Consider the following 26,369-nt stretch of genomic DNA (forward strand, 5'->3'; position numbering starts at 1 on the left):
ACAGCAAAATGGAGGGATATAAAATTAGCTGAAAACAGAGGCAGTTGTAGAAAAACTCCTTTGAGTGGGTAGCTCAAATGCTAATGATTCTGATAAAAATCCAGGCTTTGACTAGAGAAAACTAGGTATTTAGATCCAGCAATATATTTGGGAAGGTATGGGGAGAACTAACTTGAAAACCGCACCTCAGTTGGCTCAGAGGGGAGGTGGAAATGTAGAATCTGTGAAGGAAAATTTAATATGTTTTTTTTAAAGCTGTCTGCTAAATGAGACCAGATAATTTATGCATTGACGATGTGAAGCACTTGTTAGCTTGGCTTCAAAAGCAATAATTGTCCAAGGACTGTAATCCATTACTAATCAGTGATAAAGACTGTTGTCAGAACTGAGCTAATTAGATAGGGTCTTAAAAGTGTGTTTGAATGCCAAATTCCAGTATAGATTGACAAACATAGCATGGAAATGTGCCAGGGGCAGGGGACTAAAGGAATAAAACTGAAGTGAATTAAACAAGATGGCAGAAGAATAAAACAGAAGGATGAACATATATCAAAGTTTGTAGGGAGTTCTAAACATATCAAAATTGAACAATTTGTCTCAGTTTGGGTCCTCCAAGAAGCAAGACCCCAAAATAGAATGAGATGGGAAGGAAATGTATTGAGGGAAATGCTTGTGAAGGAGGAAGGGAGCAGGAGTACTTGGGGTGGGCTCCCTGTGGAAGGACAGAGGAAAGGAAGGAGGGTCTTGCAGAAGGAGCCCCAGACCACAGCGCAGCACGGCGGACGGCAAGCGCCCTAGCCAAGGTTGCCCACCGGAGCAGTCATGTGCTGGGGAGAAAGGGCTCAGCTCTAGTAGTGCCGCTGTGCTCAGGCATTAGCTGGGAGCAGCCTGCGGGGAGCCTGGCTTGAGCGTGAATGCTGTGCCTGTTCACAAAATGCAGCAGCTAGAGATGGTCAGCCGACCACACTCCTTACAGCAGGTTGTTTGGAAGGGAGATCTGAATGGCGGACACGCACGGCTGCTCTGGCCCACCCCTCACGCCTCCCAGCTACACTTTTCCACATGTTTGGGGAAGAGCTCTTCCACGGCTCCTGTGAGCCTCTCTTCCTGCAAGGAAACTTTCAAGAGGGAGATTAGGGGGATAAACTATACCCCAAGATGCTGTAGCTGGTTTCAGCTGGAACTGGTGTTCACAGTCTCCCCACTCCCTCTGAATTCCCCTCACCCTCAACTCATCTCTGTTGTTCCTGGTGGCTTATCTGATGGTATGAACCAAACCTTCATTCCTGAGGGAACTGATTCTGTGGAAATCATACCTTCTCAGTCCAACATTGCTACACACGTCCATTCACCGTTCTAATGGTCAAGAAATTTATCAACAGGCATCGAAATGGATCACCTTGTTGAAATGCAGCCTACTACCTCCGATTGTTCTGAGTCTGCTACCCTGGTGAAGATGGTGACTTCTCTTCTTGCCTGCTGGTTACTGGATACAAGGAGTCCAAATGCTCAGGCAGCAGCCATAGCCTGGAATTAAGTCGAACCATGGCTGTCCCCCTGGCAAGAGTATGCTCCTTTGGGGGAAGAGAACCTCACCCCCTCTGAAGTCAGAGTTGTAGGGATAGGAAGCAAAATGTCCTCTAGTGTCAGAGAGAGTAATGATAAGTGGACCACAACTGCCTCTACCCTTGGATTCCTGTGCCTGTATATTCTTTCATTTGGAGACCCAGTGGCACATAGGGGGTCTCTGATTTAATGTATATACTGTATCCTGAATGATGTCACCTACCCTTGCAGAGTATTGCCTTTGAGATTGTACTTCAGCTGTGCTTTAGTCAGCTGTTCCAACATTCTGTCAGGCTGGCTACTTAATGATGATGAGGGATCACTGGATTCCCTGGTCAAGGGCCCAGTCTTGCAGCTCCTTCACTGTGAAGTGGTTTCCCTGGCCAGATGCTATGCAGTGTGGAAATTCATGCCCATGAATCAAGCATTGTGTACGTTCTTGGATAGTGAGGCTCTTCAGGCAGAAAAGACAAACCCAGACCTAGAATAGGTATCGATTGCTGCAAGGATGAACTGCTGGCACTTCCTGAACAGATGAGCTCAGTGACACCAAGTGGCTGTTGGTCTCCCTGAGGACTAATGCCAGATCGGGACTCAGTGTTGTCCTCTGTTGCTGATAGGCTGGATATTCTGAAGCAGCAGTAGTTAGATTGACCTTAGTAAGTAGATATTCATGCTGTGTGGGCCCCTACACAGACACCATCTTTGATACCATAGCAATTTTATTCATGTGCCCATTGTGTCACTTCTGGGATGGCCAATGATGAAAGCTGGCTAACATTGACTAGTCAAGTAATTTTAACTAGTTGGTTCTTCAGTGCCTTTTCCAAGGTAGATGCTCTCTGCTGAGTATTGTAATACAAAAATCTTCACACTTCATGTCTATTCCCATATGTTTGTCCACATGTTTCCACTGCAGACCTCATCTCTCAAATTCCAGGAGTAGGAATGTTTGAGCTACAGGCTACACTTGCTGCTACACAGGCTACACTTTATGCTCCAGTTTCTCCTCAAAGCTGACAGCCTCCCATGTCACGAGGTCTACAGGCTGGAATATAATTAATACACTTCCAGTATTAGGTGTAGATCAGATTGCCTCCTGAACCCAAAGAAATCCACCAGGTGTTGTGCTTCCTTGTTTGCCCCAGGAGATATAAGGTGCAGCATTTGTCTTATACTTTAGAGGAGATGTCCTGGCTTGCCCCTGGTCAAGGAACTCAAAAACTTTTCTGAAGTGGCAGGTGCCTGAAGCTATATGAGTTTTTTATCTCCCACCTTCTGATGCTCACATACCTTACCAAGGCCTCTAGCACAAAACCCAACTTTTGCTTGTCCTGCCAGATCAGCATCATACCACTAATGCTTTGGATCAATGTGATGATATAGACTCTTTGAACTATGTTATGACAGTGTCCGGAGAGTTAACACAGCCCTGAAGCAAAACCATAAGTGAATCTTGTTGTCCATTCCATGTCAAAGTGAACTATTTCTGATCCTTTTTTACTGATTGGTATAGAAGAGAATGCAATCATCAGATCAATAGCTGCATATGACACAATTGAGGGCTTCACGATCAGCTTTACCATCAACAAGTCTGGCACAGCAACTGCAATGAAGCTACTACTTGGTTGAGATTATGGAAATCTGTAGTCATTCTCCAGGATCCATGTGGTTTCTGTAGGTGTCAGACTGGTGAATTAAATAGAGATAGGATATGGACTACCACCATGCAGCCTTTAAATCTTTAATGGTAATTGTATTAGTCAGGGTTCTCCAGAGTAACAGAACCAAGAGAATATCGATAGATGATGATAGATAGATAGATAGATAGATAGATGATAGATAGATAGATAGAGATAGACTTATTTTTAATAAATATATTTTAATAAATACATTTTTTAATTAATTTTTAAAAAAAATTTAAAGAGATTTCTTTGGCTCATGTGATTGTGGAGGCTTGGAAATCCAAAATCTGATGGAGGAGCTCAGCAGGCTGAAGACTCAGGACCAAAACTAGACCAAGTTCTAGTCCAAAGGCAGTCAGCTGACAAACCAAGAAGAGCAGATGTTGCAGAGGAAGTCCAAAGGCAGTCTACCGGCATACTTCCCTCTTGCTCAGGGGAGATGAGCTTTTTGTTCTATCATCAGTTTTCAACTGATTGGATGAAGCCCATCCACATTATGGAGGGCAATCACCTCTACTTAAGTCTACTGATTTAAATCGAAATCTTATCCAAAAATACCCTGACAGAAATATCTAGAATAATGTTTGACCAAATATCCAGGCACCACAGCCCAGCCAACTTGACACATAAAGCTAACCATCTCAGTGGTACTAATCTCTGCCTCCGTTTCTGGAATGCAATATTATTTTTGATTCACTATCCTTGGCTTGGGAAAGTGGTATTTTCAGAGGCTTTCTTTTGGCTTTCCCCAATATAATGGTTCTCACCCGGCTAGCCAAGTTCCTAAGTGAGTCAAACTGCCATGAATGTGAACCTTAATTTTTCACCAAGATGGGTGAAATGATCCTCAACTGAGTTCACGGACCCAGTGGACCCACCGTAAGCTGGACTTCAGCCAGACTGCTTATGTTACTGGGTCCCAACTCTAACAGGGGATCCTGAGGACACTTTAGGTTTTCTGGTATCAATGTCAACTTTGAAAATATGTTCAAAGTCCTCAATATGTGTGGTTTTCCTTTTTCAAGGGTGTAGTCATCCACGTATATGGCTGTAGGTCCCTTTAGGGCGGGACTGGGGAAATCCTTATAGTTAATACTTGTCATGGTCTTGCAGGCTTCTTCCTGCTTGAGACACAACCATCTCTCAGTCACTGCGTTCTGGGTCTGAAAATTGTCTCAGGTCCAGAAACTGAGTAATGAATCATGAATTTTTATTGGGGCAACTACCCTTATCCTGTTTTTCTGTTCTTGCCTGTTTCTGATTATAGATGTTAAATGGCACTCTCATTGCTTGCCCTTCTGTTTTGCCCTTAGGGATGCCAGATTCTGTTAGCCATTTCTGTACCTTCCTGTTGGTCAGGCCCCCTTAACCACCAGCTTTTCCAGTCTTGCTGGTAGTTATAATAATGGTTGCCCCCTGGCTTCTTTTGGCTTGGTGATGTGGTTTCTGTTATTTTGGAGTGCGATCATCCCTGTTGCTATTAACAAGCTCAAATTTGTGGCAGCTTCATCCCTGGCCTGTATGGAGAGCCACCACTGCACTTTTAATGATGCTGGTGTCTCTCTCACCAGTGCATTCCTGATGGCCTTGGAGAACAATGTGTTCTCTGGGCTCTGCTGTGGAAACATAATCTTCTGATGGGGCCTCTGGTCTCACGCTATGAATCCATTATGATTCACCCCTTCCCACAGCCTTTTTATTCCTTCCTCTACTATCTGCCATGGCAACTCAGGCATTTCCACGTCAGCATGGCCACCACCTTTTCTGGGCTTCTAAGAGCCAGACTTCCTTACAGTGAGTTTGTCCCATCCCATGGGCAGAGGAGGTTCCTTGTAATGGTGTCAAATCCCATTTTCAAGAAAATGTTCCAAGTCAAACAGGTGCTCTGTCTCTCACACTGTGCCTGTTACTGTGTCATTACTTCTCAGTTTCTCATTAACGCTCCGTAGGCATCAGTAGAACTTTGGAATAACCAGCCAACACCACTACACTTGTAGGCATTACTCTCCCCATATCTTTCAAATGCCTACATCTTCAAACTAGCAAAGCTGTTCCCCTATCCCAGGACACACTCCCAGGTCATCACCAGTGACATCTTCAGCAATTGTGGAGCAGCCTTTTGCCAAGGACTATCCATTCCCCACATTGCACCCAGGATGAGGTCCTACTTGCAGGCCAAGTATGAGTAAACAGTCCTCAAACCTAATTTTATTGCCTGCTTTCTTGGGCCATGTTTTACTGACTGTGTCAGGTTTCCTGCATAGCAGACACCAAGCCAAAATTAGATGTGCAAAAGATGTATTGGGGCAACATCTGCGAGGCACAAAGGGGAGGGGAACACGAGTAGGCAGGGAGAGACTGTAAACCACAAAGCAGGTCAGACACTTGTGAAAGGAGAGAGGGAAGGAGAGAAGATTGGGTAGGAAGAGCCCCAGGCTGCCACTGTACAGCTCTGAGAAAGTCTTGGCCAGGTGATTGGGGCATCCGGGGCAAAGACTACCCACTAGAGGAATCTGTAGGAAGCAGGAATGGCCTGGCTACAGTACCCCACTGCGTTTAGTCATTGGCTGGGAGCCTTCCGGGGAGGAAAATGGCCTCAGTGTGAATGCTGCAGACCTGGAGGTGCAGTGGCTAGCGGGAAGCTGTCAGCCAACTAGAGTTCACACACTAATTGAAGGGAGAGCTGAGTGGCACACCTCCACAATCAAGTCTAAGTGGCAGGAGCAGGAAGAAAAGAAGCCAAGGCCAGGAGGCCGCATGGAAAATAGAATGGGAGACTACCAAGGAGCTTTGTGGATAAGCATGGGCATGTGCAAAGTTACCTTTGTTTACATGTATATGGGTCTGGTGGGCTGGTTAATGTTACCACAGGCATGAATGAGTCCATGCAAGTATACAGGCTGCCATGGGAAATGAGCATTGACAAGGAAGGAGACAAAAAAACCTATGAAAAGCAGACATAAAAATTAAGAAGGTGTAGCTTTATGGGACCATTTAATATAGGAGGAAATCATCCTATAATCTTCAGTATGCCTAGAGGGCAATCACTCTATTATTCAAATCATCACGAAAAGGATAATTCATGTTGAATACCATCTGTTTTATGAAGTAAATACGTATTCCTTTAATACGTACACATGCACTTTAATAAGATTTTCAACAAAATGAATTTTTAAATGTCACTTACTTAAATGGTAAGTTCCTCCATTCTACACAAAAACTTAATAATAATTTTAAAAGATTTCTTTCCCTGCCAGATAGCTGGGTTATACTTTATATATATTATCTTTCAAATATTCATGCTGCCTGTTTCATGGCTTTTTCTATAATTTTATAGCAACCATTTTTTAAAATTACATTTTTGACAGAAAGTATACTACTTCCTTAGGCTTTCATAATTCAGCAAGCAGAGTGCCAAAAGAATCTTAACTTCAATGGCAAAGAATACAATTCTTTTTGTATTATTTAATACAATTCAAGGTTCAAGAGAAATGTTTGTAGTTTACATACTAACAACTTTCAAATTATCTTTCATAATTTTGAAATAAAAATAAATCTAGGGCTTCCCTGGTGGCGCAGTGGTTGAGAATCTGCCTGCCAATGCAGGGGACACGGGCTCAAGCCCTGGTCTGGGAAGATCCCACATGCCGCGGAGCAACTAGGCCCGTGAGCCACAACTACTGAGCCTGCGCGTCTGGAGCCTGTGCTCCGCAACAAGAGAGGCCGCGATAGTGAGAGGCCCGCGCAACGCGATGAAGAGTGGCCCCCAATTGCCGCAAATAGAGAAAGCCCTCGCACAGAAACGAAGGCCCAACACAGTCAAAAATAAGTAAATAAAAATTCTAAGTCTCTGCAAATTTTCCTAAGGACAAAGAGAAAATGAAGAAACACATATTCAAGGGAATCTACTAAAAAACTCATTAAGAACAGAAAGTCTATGACATTTAAACCAATACTCACCTCCTATGAACAAATATATGCCAATAAATTAGATCACTTAGATTAATGGAAAAATTCTTAAAAAAAAAAAAATAAATCTAAATTATAGTAAGAGTTTATAAATATTTTAAAGATGTGTTTAGACATAACAAAAGGAAAGTTTATAAATGATATTTTGTGGCTATATTAAAACTAAGAAAAGTAATTTGTATTAAGTAACATCATTTAGCTGTAGGTACTCATAGGCACTGGTTTTATTCTTTAATTTATTTTTTAAAATTTATTATTTTTTAATAAATTTATTTACTTATTTATTTTTGGCTGCATTGGGTCTTCGTTGCTGTGTGCAGGCTTTCTCTAGTTGCGACGAGCAAGGTCTACTCTTCGTTGCGGTGCGCTGGCTTCTCATTGCAGTGACTTCTCTTGTTGTGGAGCATGGGCTCTCAGTGCACGGGCTCAGTAGTTGTGGCTCGTGGGCTCTAGAGCGCAGGCTCAGTAGTTGTGGCACACGGGCTTAGCTGCTCCGCAGCACGTGGAATCTTCCTGGACCAGGGCTCGAACCCGTGTCCCCTGCATTGGCAGGTGGATTTTTAACCACTGCGCCACCAGGGAAGTCTTGCCACTGTGTTTTATGGCATAAAGTTAGATATGAGGCTATTACTTGCAGTTAAATTTGGAGTAGAAGCATTAATTTCTCTGTTATCATCAGCACTACCATCATCTGATCCATTTTACTCATCGTTATTACCATTATTACATATTTATATATGAGTAATAGTATTTGTAATACTACCACTATTATTACTGTCTCAACACTTTCTTGTTCCTCTCGGTGGCTACTCTAAATCTGAATGCAGTAAGAAAAGCACAGAATTTGGAGACAGATCTGGGGTGAGTTCTAAATTTGCCTAATATCAGCTGTATGACTTAAATTCACTGTCAGTTGCCTATTGTATGACACAGGGACAATAATACCCACTCCAAACAGTGGCTGTGAGAATTAAATATATGTAAATCACCTGTGTGGACTATAAATTTTAACCTTAAAATCTTCTCACGATCAGAGGATGATCTCCTTTCTGCTTCATGGAGAAAATTAGAGGGTATAAAGTTTATCTCACCAATGCTTTTTCATAGATTTGTGTCTTGTCCCTACTGCTTTCTTGAAGTTGCTCTCATTCAGAGACACCAGGAGCTTCCCAAATGTGAAATCCAGTTCCCTCCTTTCAGTCTTCATTCTATTTGTCCTCTCTGCTGCATTGACAGGTTGACCATTCTCCTTTTTGAAACATTTTGATTTGTTCGCTTCCCTGGAGCCTCTCTAGAGTTCATTTTCAATCTGTTTTGTTTCTTCTTTCTGATTTGGGGTTTCTTCTACAGCTGGTGTGTCATGGAATGCAAGGTCAGTAGCAGAAAGCAGTGAGTTGTGAGCAGGTTCAGCTTGTGATCCAAGAAGGAAGTCAAAAAACAACCAAGATCAATACTGTGAAGACAAGGAGCCAAGGAGGGGGTGTGGTAGACGCTATAAGGGAGAGCTGGTGCTAGAGAATGATTCAGGAGCTAAAGAATGGCCTAAGGTAACTGGAGATAGGAATATAGGGAGCTATACCTAATGTAATCCAACTATTTTTGCCTGATACCTTTTTCATTTTTACCTGGCTCTCTTTTCTTGGCCTGGGCACGTAAGTAATATGAGCAGAGTCTAACAGGACTACCAAGTACCTTCCACTTTTTTTCCTTCTGGCCTTTGAATGTTGTTCCCTGAGGTCCTATTTCTTGGACTTCTCTTTCAGTCTGCACACTCAGCCTGAGTGATCTCAACCAGCCTCAGTTTTAAACTACCTAGTTCTCTTACAAGTTTTAGTCTGTCGACTGGCTTTTTTATCTATATGTCTAAGTCGGGCTTTACTTCCTAAACGGTTCCCTCTTTCAGCTGCAGTATCACCCCCATCTAATTTCTCATATTAGAAAGCATGCTATTCTTAACTTCTTTCTCTTTGCCAACATCCAATGAGACACCAAGATTTTAAAAAATAATTAATAATTATTTATTATTATTATGGCTGCCTTTTTATCTAGCCCTTGAGTTAAGCACTCTACTAAGCCCTTTATATATATTACCTCATCTAATCCTCGTGATGGCCTTTAAGAATAGCTTTATGGGGGGCTGTTATTATCTCTGTTTTAGAGATGAAGGGTCTGAGGCTTGGCATATTTGAATTATTCTCTCATGCTTTAAATAGCTCACTCTAGTTACACAGAATTTAATCCAGGTATTTTAACTCCAGATCCTGCTCTCTCCATCACTGGATCCTGCTTCTACTTTGCTCCACTGTGTTTCTCTCAGAAAAGTCTTATAAATCCAGCCCCTCCTCCAGCTACAATTACACCAGTTTACATACCTGGGCTCCAAAGCAGATGGATTTGCATTGGAATCCTGGGGTCCCTGCCTACTGTGTGACTTTGGACAGGTTACCCTCTCTGCCTTTCATTCCTCATTGATTAATAGGTATGTACTACCTATATCACAAGTTGATTATAGGTTTTAAAATTAAAAAATACAAAGAAAAAAAGAATAAAAGCTTAGGTAACCCATGTAAAGCTCTATACGCTTAATACACATAGGTTACTTAGGTAACCTGTGGAAAGCTTAATCCACGTGTTATTGTTATTATTATTCTCCAATATAAGCCCTCAAATGTTTTCACTTTGTCTCAAAAGATTTCCAGTGGGTCTGCCCGACATAAGACGTGCTAAATTCATTCTCTCCATTATTGTCAGAATTATTTTTTAAAAAGCTAAGTCTGATCATGTAATTTCCCTGCTTAAGAGCCTCTGATACTCCTCTTCTACATGGGATTGCCTTTTATGCCATACTAAAGCAGTGACCTGAAATCAGATTTAAAAATAGACAGAAATAACCACCAATAATTTTGAAAATAAAGGCAAAAGTGAGCACATAGCTCCTGTTTTAAGAACAAGGTAATTATGTAGCTCATGATAATTACCTGTGGGTATTGGTAAATACGTTGCAGCTTGATAATTGTATTCCACTGCAGGTTCAGATTAGAATGTTCCTTAAATTTACCACAGAAGGCGCTATTTAAAGAGTCAGGCTCAAACCTGGAATGAGAGGAACTCTTTGGAATTATAGCAGCATTTCCAAATCTTTGCAATTTCCATCTGCTTCTTTTATGTGGCAATAATAATCAATTCAGTTAAATAATTTAAAATCAACAGATTCTATTATTTCCCTGAATTCCTGGAAAACAATTGAGTCAAAGTAATGAGGAAAGATAGTTGATTTGAAACCTGGAGCAGTGTTTATCAAAATATCAATTAGGACTCATTAGTGGCACATGAAATCAATTTAGTGTCACCCACCCCCCCCCCCACCCCAGCAATTTTTTAAAAAATGGAATAGAATACAATTTTAAAAAAATACTACAGTATGCTGCATCATGGACGGGTATATTGTTCTGTGAAATCTCTGTTTCAGTTTTATGTATGTATGTTTACTGGCTTGTAATATAAAATATATTTCCCACTATGGCATATATTTCCCACTGGTTTGGGTCAAAAAAGTTTTAAAGCCACCACCCTACAGGACACAGCAATATCGTTCAAGGAGTGGGATCAATTCCAAGTAGCCGCTTAACAAAACTGGTTTAATAACATGATAACATTGAAATCATATCCCACTTGGGACAAAAAAAAAAAGTTACATAATTATAATCCCAAGAGCATCATCAACACCTGATTCATTCACCAGACTTGGCTTCAAATAACTTTTAAGTAGTTCAAAAAATCAAACCCATCTCTAAGAGGTGAACATTCATTACCACAGAAACTATGCGGAAGAATTTGCCATAACTTCTGAAGTCAATACCAAAAAAAAAAAGCAATTTGAGAAATATTTTCAGCAAAAGCAAAATCACTAAAATTAGACCCAGATCACTGTTTTCCAGGGCTGCTCCTGATGTTTGTTTGCATATTTATCACATTTAATTATAATTCTTGTATAATTTTTCCCAACAAGACTGAGCCCCTATCATACAGAAACTTTATTTTATTATTGCTGTATTCTTAGTGCCTTTATATGTATTGTCCAGCACACAAGAGACATTTAAAAACGTTTGTCAAGAAAACGGTACTCATTTAGATAAATATATGTTCTCAGACTTAATGACTGAGTCAAGGTCAGAGCATATGCTAAGCCTATTCATGCTTCTTGCCCACTTTAAAGAATATACTTCTAAAGTCTCTCAGCTCTACAGAACAGCCCTTGATTGGAGCTTACAACTCATAACTTTTAATCAAAGGAATAAAATGTAGGAATTCCCTGGCCATCCAGTGGTTAGGACTCTGCACTCTCACTGCCAAGGGACTGGGTTCAACAATCCCTGGTGGGGGAACTAAGGTCCCACAAGGAACAAAATTTAAAACCAAAATAAGACATTACTTTGGGACTTCCCTGGTGGCGCAGTGGTTGAGAATCCACCTCCCAATGCAGGGGATACGGGTTCAATCCCTGCTCTAGGAAGATCCCACACGCCGTGGAGCAACTAAGCCCATGAGCCACAACTACTGAGCCTGCGTGCCACGACTAGAACCTAGAGCCCTTGAGCCTAGAGCCTGTGCTCCTCAACAAGAGAAGCCACCGCAATGAGAAGTCTGTGCACAGCAACAGAGACCCAACGCAGCCAAAAAAAAAAAAAAAAATTTTTTTTAAAGATATTATTTTGATATCAAATTATCATGGATGCAAGCAGGGAAACAAGCAATGTTTGTGATGGGGAAAACTGAGGAAGGTAGTTTGGAAATACACATCAAAAATCTTCATATATACTTTTTCTTGTGAAGACATTTTGCTTCTAGTTCTTTACTCTATGGAAGAATTACAAATACGCAAATATGGACACAAGGATATTAATCTCAGTGTGGTGTACAATAAAGATGTCTAATAGTAGGCAATTAGTTATGTAAATTACAGTAATTATTACAATAGAATATTATGCAGCCATGAAAAATAATGATGTTCAATTATCTTGGCATAGAAAGAGGCTCTGAAAATATGCTGTAAAAAGCAAGTAATAAAGCTGTGCACTGTAGAATATCATTTACATTTTTCTATGAGATGAAACTCATATGACATAATTAACCATTTTACACTGAACTATTCAGTGTCTACTTAGTACTTTCACAATATTGGGCAACTGCCACCTCTGTCCAATTCCAAAACATTTTCATCACCCCAAAACGAAACCTGTATCCATTAAGCAGTTGCTTCCCATCTCCCCCCTCTCCCAATCCCTGGTAACTACCAGCCTATGTTCTGTCTCTATGGATTTACTTATTTGGGAATATTTCATGTAAATGGAATCATGTAACACGTGACCTTTTGTGTCTGATTTCTTTCATTTAGCATAATGTTTTGGAGATTTATCCACCTTGTATCAGTACTTGATTTTTTTTTTTATATAGCTGAACAATATTCCATTGTATGCGTATACTATAGTTTATTCATTGGTAGACGGACTTTTCAGGTGGTTTCTACCCTTTGGCTATTGACAATAGTGCTCCTATGAACATGGGTGCAGTGCAGAATCATTTTAATCGTACAAGTATCTGTTGGCAGAGAATAAATGCAGGAATATCAGCAGTCATTATTTCGTGATGGAGATGACAGATGAGTCTTTTTACGTTATGAAGAGCGTTGGGCTTTAGAATTAAGCAACCTGCCTCTATTTCTTCACTTGTAAAGTGAAGAAAATAAAAACTACCTAATTGAATTACTGTGAAGAGTAAATGGAACATTTGTAAAGTACTTAGAAGTACATGGGGGCACAAGGTAGGTACTGAATACATAGTATGTTTTTTAAAAATCTTTTTTGTTTTTACTTTTTGGTGACATTTACTGAAAATATTTTCCCCCAAAGGAATAACATGTTAAACAGGCTTTTTTTTTTTGGAGAGTGTATTTGCATGCTACACACTTAAGATGCATGTTCCTCTTTACTCATAGTCATTTGGGCTGGTGCCAGTCAAAGGCTGCCCAATTGTTTGATCTGATAACATCACTGTGACTTAACTCGACAGTGTAACTCTCCCTCCAAGTTTCAATTAAAATAATGTTCCAAGTAGCGTTTTCGCCAACCCTCTGCCACAGTTCCTCTTCCATTTTAGTCTTTGTTTCGGCACCCCTTTATATGCTGCATATGCAAGCATCAAGGTTTTACATTTTAGGAAACGTACAAAAGAAACGGAGGGACGGGTCAAGGGCACAGGCTTTCTCGTAGACACAGCTAGGAAAATACTTTGCGATCAGGTTTTTTCAAATATATAAAATTGCCTCCAGAATTCTTGCCTTTTTGTACTCCCTAGAAAACCTCAAATTTTATTTTTCATGGCAAACTCAAACTTCTCTGCCAGACGAGCACATCTTGAGCAGAGAAGAAGGGTCACCAATCGGAGCGGGCAGGGGCCTCCCCGGGTTTGGGGAGGCTGAATTCGCGTCTGCAGCCCCGGAGCCGCCCCAGCGCGGGAGTTTCGAGGGGAGCTCGGGGACAGCTGCGGTGTCACGTGGGGAGGCCGCGCGGGGACCGACGCCTGGGGCCCGAGTGCCCCCGGGGAAGCCGGTGCCAAAGGGCCGCATCCCCAGAGCCCAAACCTGGGCTTTCGCTAGGGCCTTGCAGGGAGGGGAGCTCGCCCGCCCGCCCGCGCCGGCACAGGTGTCCGGGTGGCGGCGCCGAGGCCCCCGCGGGCGGGGCGGGCTCGCCGGTGCGCGGGGCCCGGGGGCCCGAGGGCCCGAGGGGGAGGTTCCCGCGAGGTGGTTCTGGGCTCCTCCTCGGCGCTCAGGTTTCCTCTTCCCGCCCGCCGGCTGCTGGCTGCGGCGCCGCCTCCCTCCCCCTCCCCCCACCCGCTCCGCGGCCTCGGCCCGCCTCGCCCCCGCCCGGGCCTCCTCCGGCTCTCTCTCTCTCCCTTCCCCTCGAGCCTCCGAGGAGCCCGCAGCCGCGGGGCGCCCGGGAAGATGGCGGCGGCGGCGGCGGGAGCCGGCGGCGAGGGGGGCGCGGGCCTGGGCGGCGTGGCGGGGCCCGAGCCGGGGTCGGGGCCGCGCGGGCCGGACCCCTCCGCCGAGGCGCGCAAAGACGCCCGGGGCCCGGCGCCCGCCGCGCTGCACCCGGAGGAGGTCGCCGCGCGGCTGCAGCGGATGCGCCGGGAGCTGAGCAACCGCAGGAAGATCCTGGTGAAAAACCTGCCCCAGGACAGCAACTGCCAGGTGTGGGGACGGGCTGCGAGGCGACGCGTCCCGGGGGGCTACGGGGCAGGAGCTTTAGAGAGAAGCTGCCCACGCCCCCCCCACCCCACCCCGGTGTCCAGGCTGGTGCCCGGCGCCTGGGGGCGGTCCGGGGGAGGGGGTCGTGCAGAGTTACGAGAACGGTCCTTGGCTTTTGCAGAGCCCCCCGGGTTTGTGAGTCCGCGGTCATCCCGCGAAGGAGGCACATTAGGAAACTGAGGCTCGGAGAGGCGAATGGGCTTGTCCAAGGTCACGGGAATCTGGAGCGCTGTCTCTAAGTCCGGCTGGTTCCTTCCTTCCCCTGATGGCCCAGGGTGGTGTACTGGGGGAAGGGGTCGGGGAAGTAAGTGAAGGAGAGCGGAGGTGAGCTGCGGAGCACAGCTTGGGGGTGGGGAACAGGTCTTCGGGAGCACCCTGAGACTGGCGCAGGGTCCCGCCGGGGTCCTCGCGACTTGGGTGTGCCCTGGGGGGCGGGGTCATGGGAGAGCTGGGAGTGAGTTTTGCTGTTGCAGGAGCACTTGACCAAGTTTGTATGAAACAACGCTGTCCCCTCAGTTTGCTAAGACCCTGGAATAGAGAGGTTATCGCTGCGGTTTGGGGAGCCTTGCAGCCGTCTTCTCCCTGCCGAGTACTGGAGGATTTGTTCCTCAGTGACTCCGAGGAGGCTTAAAGATAGGCTACTCTGTGTCTTTGATCCAGATTAACTCTTGCTTTAAGCTCTGCATCTATTTGACTTTTTTTTTTTTTTTTCCTCCTCGATTACCAAAGTTACGTGCTCATTGTAGGAAAGCTAGAAAACACAAAGAAGCGCAAAGGGAGGAATAGAAATCACCTGTAGTTTTGATACTTAACCATTGTTAACGTGGAGTATTATCTTTTCCTGTGCGTATGTATTTTACCAAAAAAAAAAAAAATCGAATTTCTTTGACTATTAAGGGTTTCTTGTCTAGATGTTCACGTATCTTTCACATTTAATTGGAATGTCTATATTTTGTGGGGATGGGGAGGGTGGTCTGTCCTGGTGGTTGCAGATTTGGGGCACTTCGTGTAGTTCCTCCTGTAGTGGGATGCATGGAATTGCAGGGGAGCTGCCTGTTGATAACTGCAGCGGTTCTTCCATTAGATCCGTTAAATATTGAGACCAATGCCTCATTACTATGTAATTAGACCTTACATAGTCACTCACAGTAAATGTGAGCATGTAACCTTATAACCCTTATGCATGAAGGGCCATTTTGTTTCAAAAGCAATGTAAAAAAGTCTCTGTCAGTGTTTGTACATCTCATCCCTCTTTCAACTCTTTCCATGGTTGTCCACTTCCCCTCAGGCAGGTGATGTTTTATAATGCTATAAGGACACCTGCAATGGACTGATTTCATAGAAGCAACTTTCCCGTGCCCACGCAAGTATAGGACAGCAAGTGAGCACAGAAAGAGGGAGGCTTGGAAAAGGCAGATGGAATTTAAAAAAAAAATTGAAGAAATAGCAACTATGTGTGTAGATCATCTGGAAGAGAGGTGGAGAAGTGTCCTAATTTCCTTTGTAGAATGTCAACTATTTTTGTTATCACATTTCTTTGCATTAATTTTCAAAATATTTGGACGAAAAATTTTAGATAGTTCTGTCTGTTCTTCCTTTGGTGTTGGTATCTTTCTCATCTCCCTTCTCAAGAGACTTGAAAAAATATATTAAAGAGTCTAATAAAAGGAACAGTTAATTACCTGTTGTTAGTGATGGAGAGAGGTTTTATGAGAATTACACTGATTTGTATTTTTGAGATTTCTTTCTCCGTTATGAATTTATGTTTCGCCTAAATTTTAGGATTTTTCTGTAAGGTAGCAAGCATAAACTATCAAATAAAATTGGTTTAAGATCTGTATGTCTAGATGAGTCTTTTACTGCCAAGTAGAGTATCTTAAATTTTTATGCCATGCTTTTTGAGAGCTGAAGAGTTTCATCTATAAGCAAAAAATAAATAAATAAAAGTTGTTAGGACCTAGAGACTAGTTTCCAGACTTGTCCTAGCCTTTGTTTTTTTCTATGATGATTTCCATAACAAAATACTATTTTAAATATTTCTGATAACGTAGTTTTAAAATTTAAACAGATCAGTGTTTGATTACAGATAACATTTGTTTGAGTAGTGTTTTTCTTTTTTCTGTTGTCTTCAGTGCTTGTACCTTTCCTAAGTTTTCTGATCACAATCGTATTATAAATATCAATGGTCTGTGTTACACAAATAAGTAGAATAGACCGAAGCATGCTAATTTCTAAAAGCAATTAAAAGACACTCTTTTCTTCAGGTTATTTAAACTAAGAGTTGCTATTTTTATTAGTCCAATAAAATTAACATTTACTTGATCTACTTCTCAAGTTGTAATATTTTCTTGAGTATGTTCTGCTAGGATTTTTTGTTTGTTTTATCTTTTATTTACCTTAACAGTTATAATTCTGTTTTTACCTAGTGGCTGCATTTTCCTGTCAACTTACTAGTGAAGAATTAAGTTTAATCTTATTTTGTATCTTTTAGCCAGTATCAGCTGGATAAACTCCTATTTCCTTCTTATGAAATGACTAACATGGTAAAAAAAAAAAAAAAAAAAGTTACTACTTTTTGTTCAGTTTCTAAGTAATCAGATATTTTAAATACCCAAGTTCTTGTTCTTTTCTAGAAGAGTCTGTGTTCATTCATTTATTCTGGAATATCACATTAAGGATCAAAGTCATTCCTAACTCTGGTTCTCAAACTGTATAGTTATGTTTCTAGAAAAGCTATGTTGGTGATTGATCATTAGGAACCCAATAATTTTTCTTAACATTTTTAAAACATGGGTACTTTCTTTATTAAACATAGTTTTCATAAGTCTTACTCATATTTTGTTTAATTTTTGGTATAACAGCATATACCAAATAGCATCCCACAACTTTACGCTTCCTATGATTAGAAGGCACACGAAAGGTATTTTTTTTTTTTTTAACATCTTTATTGGAGTATAATTGCTTTACAGTGGTGTGTTAGTTTCTGCTGTATAACAAAGTGAATCAGCTATACATATATCCCCGTATCTCTTCCCTCTTGTGTCTCCCTCCCACCCTCCCTATCCCACCCCTCTAGGTGGTCACAAAGCACCTTAGCTGATCTCCCTGTGCTATGTGTCTGATTCCCAACCAGCTATCTATTTTACATTTGGTGGTGTATATATGCCCATGCCACTCTCGCATGACAGTATTATTTTTAAGTGGGAGCTTTTAAAGGTACAAATGTCAAATACCTTACAGTAGTAGAAATACTAACTCTAAAAAAATGAACGCCTTTATACTAATAAGTTCTCAAAAGAATAGTTACTGTGCCGTCAGTCAGGCACTGTCAGGTGATCATCGTATGCTTTCCGGAATCCTCCCAGCCCTCTGTGTTCTCATAGCTTCAACTCTGGTTCATATCCTTTTCATCTCTTGCACAGTTACAACCTTTCTGCTTGTCACTTACCCTCATTATCGTGCTGTCTCTTATTTTTTAGCCCATCCTGCTTACTGTTTCCCTGAGAGAGCTTCCCAAAGCACAAATCTGATATCACTCCCCTATTCAAAACAAGACCGAACAACAACAACAAAAATCTTTGGCTCCACATTCCCAGCACTGCTTCTCAAACTTTCCCTCAAATTCTCCGTCATTTGTCTCTTCTCAAATTGTAAGGAATAGTGAACCTGAATTAGCCTATGGCAAGAGTGAAATTGCTTTGAAGCTTCATGTTCTGTCTGAAAATTCACATTAATTTTATGTTCTAGGAAAACTGGATTTAATATAAAAACAGTGGCAAACTCATTTAACTTCCCTCCAAATTTTTTACATAAACTTGACACTTATGGAAGATGAACCACAATTATCCTGTGATTTTCCATACTCCTGTATTACCGTGGAGTACTCAGACCTCACTTGAGAAGCATGACATGCTAGAATAGAATTCTAAGACTCTAGGCTTTTTGTGACTTGGCCCCTGACTACATTTCTAGTCTCATTTTTTATTGGTTCTACATTGGATTCTACTCTAATTTTTTAAAGCTACCTCCATCCCTGAGTACTTCGTGCCACTGTGATTTGGTATTTATGTCTTTGTTAGTGTTTTGGAATGTTATTATAGTGATTAATTTATCATGAATAATATTTATAATAATTATTAGAATTATTTATAGTGAATAATAACAATGCTGTGAACACTGGTTCTTATTCAGTGTAGCCATTGTGTATATGTGTGTGTCTATATGTGTGAATAGTCTTTTGCAACTCTGACTTTAGAATTTTGATTAGTTAAGGTAATGCACTAATATGTGGTTTTTAATTGTATTTCTATAAATTGTTTATATTTTATGGTTAACCTGATTCTGTTTCAGTAGCATTGTTACTGGGGTTTCAAAATGGAGAAATAGTGGCATTTATTTACTATATTGTTTGAGTTCACTCAGTTGTTTTCTTACATATCGTATGCATGTACCTGTATTTTGTTTTTGTTGTATTTATTTTAAAATCTGAAAGAGATTTTATTGTGTAATTAGAAGAAAATGTGAAGTGCTTAGGGCTAAATAGAAGAAACATTCTATTGTCTCACTTTGGGTATTATTAACTTTCATTTCGAAGTACTCTATTAGGGTAGTTAGTTGAGAAGCTTGATGGTTAATTCATAGAGGCCCATTTGAAAGCATAGCACTTTTTAGAATAACAAACCACCAAATGTAGGAAACTCTGGTTGATTTTCTTTTTAAAATCTGTTTATTCCCATTTTTCTTTTATGTTATTCAAAAACCAATAGAATTTTCTCACATGCTTTGTGTTCTTTAACTGTGGGATTTAAAAATACACATGATTTGTTTTCTCTAACAGTATATTCAGTAATTATTGCCTCTTTTTAAACTGACAGTACTGGGATGTCTTTGCATTATGAAATCATTCTTTTTCTTATTGAGAATGTCATTTTGCTTACTTCCAAAAGTTACTTTTCTTAGTGTAGTAGTTTGTACTACTTAAAAGTTATCTATTATGTTTTCTTTTTTAGTGTAGTTAATCAGAATTGACTTACGGGTTCTATGTCTTTTCTGTGTATTTTATTATCCTATTCCCAGTGTAACAAGAACACTGAAAGCTGCTAAAGGAATATATTTCTACATTTCTGGGACACCACTGGCTCGGTGAATTTCTAGTCTTGGCAGAAATTCTTAAAAAAGTGTTTCAGCAATGCTTGTTCTTGCTCTGAAAACACATTTGAGAAGAGGAGTATTTTGTGGTTTGCATCACAATGCTGAGTGTTAAGCAGTCCAAAGACGTCTCCCTACCTTATAGCTAGTGGCCCTTAGGGTCTCCAGGGCTCATCTCCCATCTGTGGGCTTAAAAAGCTTTATGCTTAGCTCTGCTTAGCCCAGCTGAAACAGGCTAATGAAAGAATGTTAAAACATAAATAAAGAAAACAAAATCACCTATAAATTTAAATATCTATAATTGCTTATTAGAAACCCTGGCTCTGTTTTTACTTTGTTTGCCTAAGAGGCAGTCGCCTCAGTCTAAGGTGATAGTGTGCACTGAGGGGTACTGAGTGAGAAGTGGGGACATCAGACCACCTAGAACACTTGTCTGTATTAGCTGTTTTGGCTCACGATTATCTGCAGAGGATTGTCTTTGGTTGCTATACTGAATATCTTCCATTTGTTCCTCCAGACCTTTCTCCACCCTTCTTACCTGCTTTGTGTCCTCGGAGGCTGACTGAACTGTGAAAAGCACTAACAGTGCTCTCTTATTCTCTGGTTTCTGATTGCATTTGGCCAGAGCCACTGGTGGGAGATCAAAGGGCAGAGGAGAGAGAGATTGGGGCATTTATTCACCCAGCTCCATCTCTATGAGGTTACTGTGGCTTGGCTGTTTCCTCTTTCAAAGGTCACAGTTTCTTTCCAATGGAACCCTGCATGCAACTAAGCTCTCTGGGTTGTTGTAATCATTCCCCTTGCCTTATTAGGCCTAGGGGTTGTAGGGGACTGACTGTTGCTAACCGTGGGCTTTCTGTAAACTTTTGTAGATAGTCTCTTTAAAAAATTCTCTCCAATTACTTAGTCTTTGAGTGTGCCATCTGTTTCTTGCTGAGACCCTGATACTGTTGCCTACTCAGTCTCCGTTCTTCCTCTTGTCTTTCCTAGTAGTGCCCAGATTTTCCTTTGGGGACCTACCCTCCATTATTTAGGGACTGCATGGTTTGAGTGGGTTTGCCTTCTGTCCCTATCTGTAAAAGTGACGTAAACCAACAAACAGAATTCTTCTCTTTTGCCATTGGAATTGGTTAAAGGATGGACAATAACCTGGGTGTAAGCCAGTCAGCACATGGTAGTCCCTTCCTTGGCCATAGTGATTATTTCAGCCTAGTATAATAAAGAAGCTTAGGACTTTGGTTGTTAAGGTAATTCTTTCTTCCCACGGGATATGAATGCAGAGACACATTGCTCAGATTGTAGCTGACATTCTGAGGACAGAGCAGACATCCAAAGGAGGATTGACCTGAAAAGAAAGGAAGAAAGGAAGAAAGGAAGGAAGGAAGGAAGAAAGAAAGAAAAGAAAAATAGAGGCTGAGCTAGAGCCCTGATCAAACTATATCTGAAGCTTGACCTACCTTTGCATTTCTTAGTTATGCAAGACCCTAACTTCCCTTTATTTTTCATTTATTTCAAGTTGGGTCTTATGTTATTACCAACCAGTACTCTCCTAAATAATACAGAATTTTAATTAAAAAAACATGAAATCTTATTATTGAAAGGGATGGTAGAAGACATTTTATCCAACCCTTTTGCTTAATACATGAATACAATTTACAGAGTCCTAAACACATGGTTTCTAGCACATTTTAAACACCTTTAGTTTCAAAGAAATCACTGTTTTGTAAGGTATCCTACTCCATCTTCAGACAGCTTTTGTTATAAATGTCTTATTATATTAAATATGTAAAATTTATTTCCCTGAAATTTTGATTTCTTGATCCAACTTCTCCCCTCTAGTAGCATAGAGAAATTATGGTATTCTCTTTTTTAACTTATAACTTCACCTCCTTCAAACCACTAGATTTAGGACATGAGTCTGAGTTTCCTCACCATCTTGTTTATTTTTCTCTGAACGCACACCACTATCATTTTGTCATTGCATCTCTTAAAATGTGGCGCCCCAAATCGAGTGTGGTAGTCTAGTTGAGATCTCCTTGTAATCCCTCAGCCAGAGCAAATTCTCTTTTCTCTGGATTTCTATAATAACAATAATAACCTTTGTTTATTACTGCCTACTGTTGCCAGGCACTGAGCTTCATTTACATTATATTTAATCCTTTTTTCAAGGCTGTGAGATCAGATTTTTTTATTCCCGTTTTATTGATAGGGAAACACAGATGCAAAATTAATGTCAAGCAATTTGCCCAAAGCCATTCAGCTTAGTAGTAGTAGAGTGGAGAAAAGCTAATGTCTTTTTTATTCCGAAGTTTATATTCTTATCCCACACTGTATTATGATTGTAATTCCCCTGCATACACTCTATATTGTGTTTCAAAGGACAGGGATTATGTAATATTTACCTTTGTGTCACCAGTGTTTAACCTAGAACCTGACACATTGTTCCAAGGGAAGTTTAAAACAGAAGGAGATCACCCACCTATTTGTTCTAAAATGCTATACTTCTGTTAATGTGTCTGACACATGGCAGGCTTTCAGGATTAGTTTGTAAGATGAACAGATTTTGTATTGTAAGACTGTGTTAGCTTTTTAGGCAGTGAACTCCATTCACATATAATTATTCTATCAGTCAACTGTTTATTGCATGTGAGTAAGTTGAAAGATATAAACCCTCTCTCCAGAAAAGTTCTAATGTTCATAGGCACACAGAAATTTGCATGTAATTTCAAGGGGTTGTGGATCTCTTGTAATTTACCCCTGATCTCACTCTGGGAGATTTTAGACCTAAACTGAGAAGCACCTTTCCACGCCAGTGTAATTTTGATTATGTGTTTGGGACTTCACCTGAGTATGGACCATTTGAACAGGTCCAAACCTGCTTCTTGAGAAGAGTTTTCAGCAGAAACTTCTGTGGGCCACATTTATGCATATGTGGGATGATCCTCTCTCTGGGCAAGAAAATAAATCAGACTTCTTAATTTTCTTTCTAAGAAAGTCACCTGTGTCACTTTACGTTTGATGTAAAAGCTCATTGTTCTCTGGTCACCCAGTATTACCAACACTTTACCTATTGTGCCTGACACAGAGTGGATGTACAGAATTTTTTTTCTTAGAGTCCAAGATATTACAGTGTACTATTTCTCACTTAACGTGTGAGGTTGATATAAAGAATGTCACTTTAAAACATATCAAGACTATTCACAATTAGTATTTATTGCTATGAAAAGTTTCCCTTTTTTGTTCAATTTCTGAGTCTCTAACTTATTGTGGGTCTCTAAACTTGTTTTCTAGGCATTTGATGCTTAATTTTGTGCTTATTTACTCTCATTATCTTTAGATTTCCTTCGTCCTTATGCTTGTACATTTTCTTTGTGAGTTTGAAGGTTTCTGTTAAACTTTTGTTACCACCTGAATGCCAAGATAGCATTAGAATTCATTGCATTTGTTTGAGCCCGTATTTGCATGCATATTCTTTGCCTCTTTTCCTGCCATCCCCTTTCACCCAGCTCCAGCCCGCCCCACCCTATCCGCTTTGCCCCAGCTAATCAGTTTTTCTATCTTTCCTTAACCCACTACAGTGATTATCTGCTTGTAGTTCCCAGCTTGTCTTTATTTCCTGAACTTTGGATCTTCCATTACCCTCAAGTTCAGCTGCTTGCTTTTGACTTCAGATTAGTCTCCTTCTCTCTGAGTTTATACCTTGTTAGTTTTTTGCATCCTGATCTAGAGTAGAAGTAATGGCAATAAACAAGATCATCTGAATCTGGGAAATTTTAAATTTTGAAATAATCACAAACTTACAGAAAGGTTGTAAGTACAGTACAAAGAACTTTTTTTCCCTGACCTGTTTGAGAGTGAGCACTGACCTACTCTCTATCAACCTGAGTACTTTACTGTGTATTTTCTACACATATGGACTTTCTCCAGCATAAACACATCACTACCATCAAACTCAGAATACTGCCATCAAATCTACAGATCGCATTTACGTTTTGCCAGTTTTCCCATTAATATCTTTTATAGTGAAAGGATCCAGTTCAGAATCATATATTGCACTTAGTTGTTGTGTCTTTTTAGTCTTCAGTCTGGAATAACTTGTCTTTTCCAGCCTTGACCCTTTTGAAGATTACAGGCCAGTTACTTTATAGAGTGTCCTACAGTTTGGGCATTCTATATAATTAGATTAGTTCTGCATAATTAGACTCAAGTTACGTAACCTTGGCAGGAATATCACAGGGTGATGCACGTTTTAGATTTGTCCCATTGCTGATAAAGTTAACTTTGATCCCTCTGATTGACTTTTATTAAAGTGGTATCTGCCAGTCTTCTCTAAGCAAAGTTTTTCCCTTTGTAATTATAAGGATTTTTCAGAGGAGATACTTTAAGACTGTATAAATATTCTACAGGCATACCTCATTTTAGCGTGCTTTTCTTTATTTGCTTGTCCCAGATATTGCATTTTTTACAAATTGAAAGTTTGTGGCAACCCTGCATCAAACAAGTCTGTCGGCACCATTTTTCCAACAGCATTTGCGCACTTCATGTCTCTGTGTCACATTTTGGTAATTCTCACAATATTTCCAACTTGTTCATTATTATTATATTTGTTATGGTGATCTGTGATCAGTGATCTTTGTTACTATTGCAAAAAGAGTATGATGTGCTGACGGCTCAGATGACAGATAGCAATTTTTTAGCAATAAAGTATTTTTTAATTGTTATATGCTTTTTTTTGACATAATGCTACTGCACACTTAATATACTACAGTACAGTATCAGCATAACTTTCATATGCACTGGGAAACCAAAAAATTTGTGTGACTCAGTTTATTTTGATATTCACTTTATTGCAGTGGCTTGGAACCAAACCCACAATGTCTCTGAGGTATGCCTGTATTCCCTTTCTAGTGTTCAATTTTTTTGATTTATTATTTTATATCAAAAGTAAACTCTTGGTTTCCTATGTTGTTCAACGGTTTATGCTCCATTACTATCATTACTTACCTTGATGCTTTAATTGTTTTACGTTTGGACAGTGGGAGCTTCTTTAAGCTGGCTCCTACGTCCTCCTTTTAAATAAACTTTTTGTTTTGGAATAATTTTAGATTTACAAAAGAAGTTACAAAGAGAGTACATAGAGTTCCTATATATTCTTTACCCAGTTTCCCCTAATGTTACATCTTGTAGCCAAGGTACACTAGTCAAGACTAAGAAATGAACATTGGTACATTATTATTAACTGAACTGTAGACTTTGGATTTGATTTGTTTTTTTCACTAATGTCCTTTTCCTGTTTCAGGATCCAGTCCAGGGTACCACATTGCATTTAGTTACCACATCTCATCTCCTTAATTTCCATTCTGAACCAGTTTCTTAGTCTTTTCTTGTTTTTCATGATCTTGATAGTTTGGTCAGAAACTTTTTAGAACACCCCTCGGGTTTGTATGATGTTTTTCTCATGGGAGATTAGGGATATGGAATTTTGGGAAGAATTCCACAGAGGCAAAGTCCACTTCTGATCATGTCATTTCATGGGGTACATGACATCAGTATGACTTTCACTGGTGATGTTAACCTTGATCATTTCCTTAAGATGATGTCTGCCACATCACTCCTCTGTAAAGATACTATTTTTCCCATTCACTGTTCTTTGGAAACAAGTCACTAATTCTAGCACACACTTAAGGGAAAGGTCCTTTTTTTTTTTTTAAATTAAAGTATAGTTGATTTACAATGTTATATTAGTTTCAAGGGTATAACATAGTGATTCAATATTTTTATAGATTATACTCCATTTAAAGTTATTATAAAATATTGGCTATATTCCCTGTGTCATATATTACATCCTTATATATTTTTTCCATAGTACTTTGTACCTCTTCATCCCCTACCCCTATTGTGCCCTTTCCCCTGTCCCTCTCCCCACTGGTAATCTCTAGTTTGTTCTCTATATCAGTGAGTCTGTTTCTGTTTTGTTATATTCATATTTTGTTGTACTTTTTAGATTCCACATGTAAGTGATAACATACAGTATTGGTCTTTCTCTGACTTATGTCACTCAGCATAATACCCTTCAGGTCCAACCATGTTGTTGCAAGTGGCAAAATTTCATTATTTTTTATGGCTAATATTCCATTGTATATATATACACACCACATCTTTTTTATCCATTCATCTTTTGATGGACACTTAGGTTGCTTCTATATTTTGTCTACTGGTCCTATGTACTTCTGACATGTCCCCGTCATTCACTGAGCACTTCCTTTGCTTTTGACACAATACGCTGTTGCAGCTTATATTTTACTTTCTGTGCTTTAGCTCTTGAATCATCCATTTCATGAGAGACTGAATGCTTGTGTTCCCCCAAATTCATATGTTGAAGCCCTAACCCCCAGTGTGGCTGGGGTCTCTATGGAAGTAATTAAATTTAAAGGAAGTCATCAGGGTGGGGCCCTGATCTGATAGGATTATTGTCATTGAAGAAAAGACACCAGAGAGCTCTCTTTCTGCTGTGTGCCTCACCCCCAGCCCAACCCCAATGTGTGCAAGCACCAAGGAAAGGCCATGTGAGGGCATAGGGAGAAGGTGGCCATCTACAAGCCAGGAAGAGAGATCTCAGCAGAAACCAAGTCAACTAGAACCTTGATCTTGGAATTCTAACTTCCAGAATTGTGAGAAGATTAAGTTTCTGTTGT

General features: G+C 40.5%; 1 protein-coding gene across 3 annotated transcripts in view; it reads left to right on the forward strand.

Moving 5' to 3' along the window:
- Positions 1-26,369, forward strand: part of RAVER2 (ribonucleoprotein, PTB binding 2) — a 144,313-nt gene that overhangs the window by 18,368 nt on the left and 99,576 nt on the right. For 2 of the 3 annotated variants that reach the window (XM_059924047.1, XM_059924050.1), the window contains exon 1: positions 14,127-14,469. The exons of the other annotated variant lie outside the window; for it this stretch is intronic. In XM_059924047.1, coding sequence (XP_059780030.1) covers positions 14,221-14,469 — 249 coding nt within the window. In that variant the 5' untranslated portion in view covers positions 14,127-14,220. Of the gene's footprint in view, positions 1-14,126; positions 14,470-26,369 lie in introns of those variants that run through there. 3 annotated transcript variants of the gene reach the window in all.

This window comes from Balaenoptera ricei, chromosome 1 (genome assembly GCF_028023285.1).
Source record: "Balaenoptera ricei isolate mBalRic1 chromosome 1, mBalRic1.hap2, whole genome shotgun sequence".
NCBI lineage: Eukaryota > Metazoa > Chordata > Mammalia > Artiodactyla > Balaenopteridae > Balaenoptera > Balaenoptera ricei.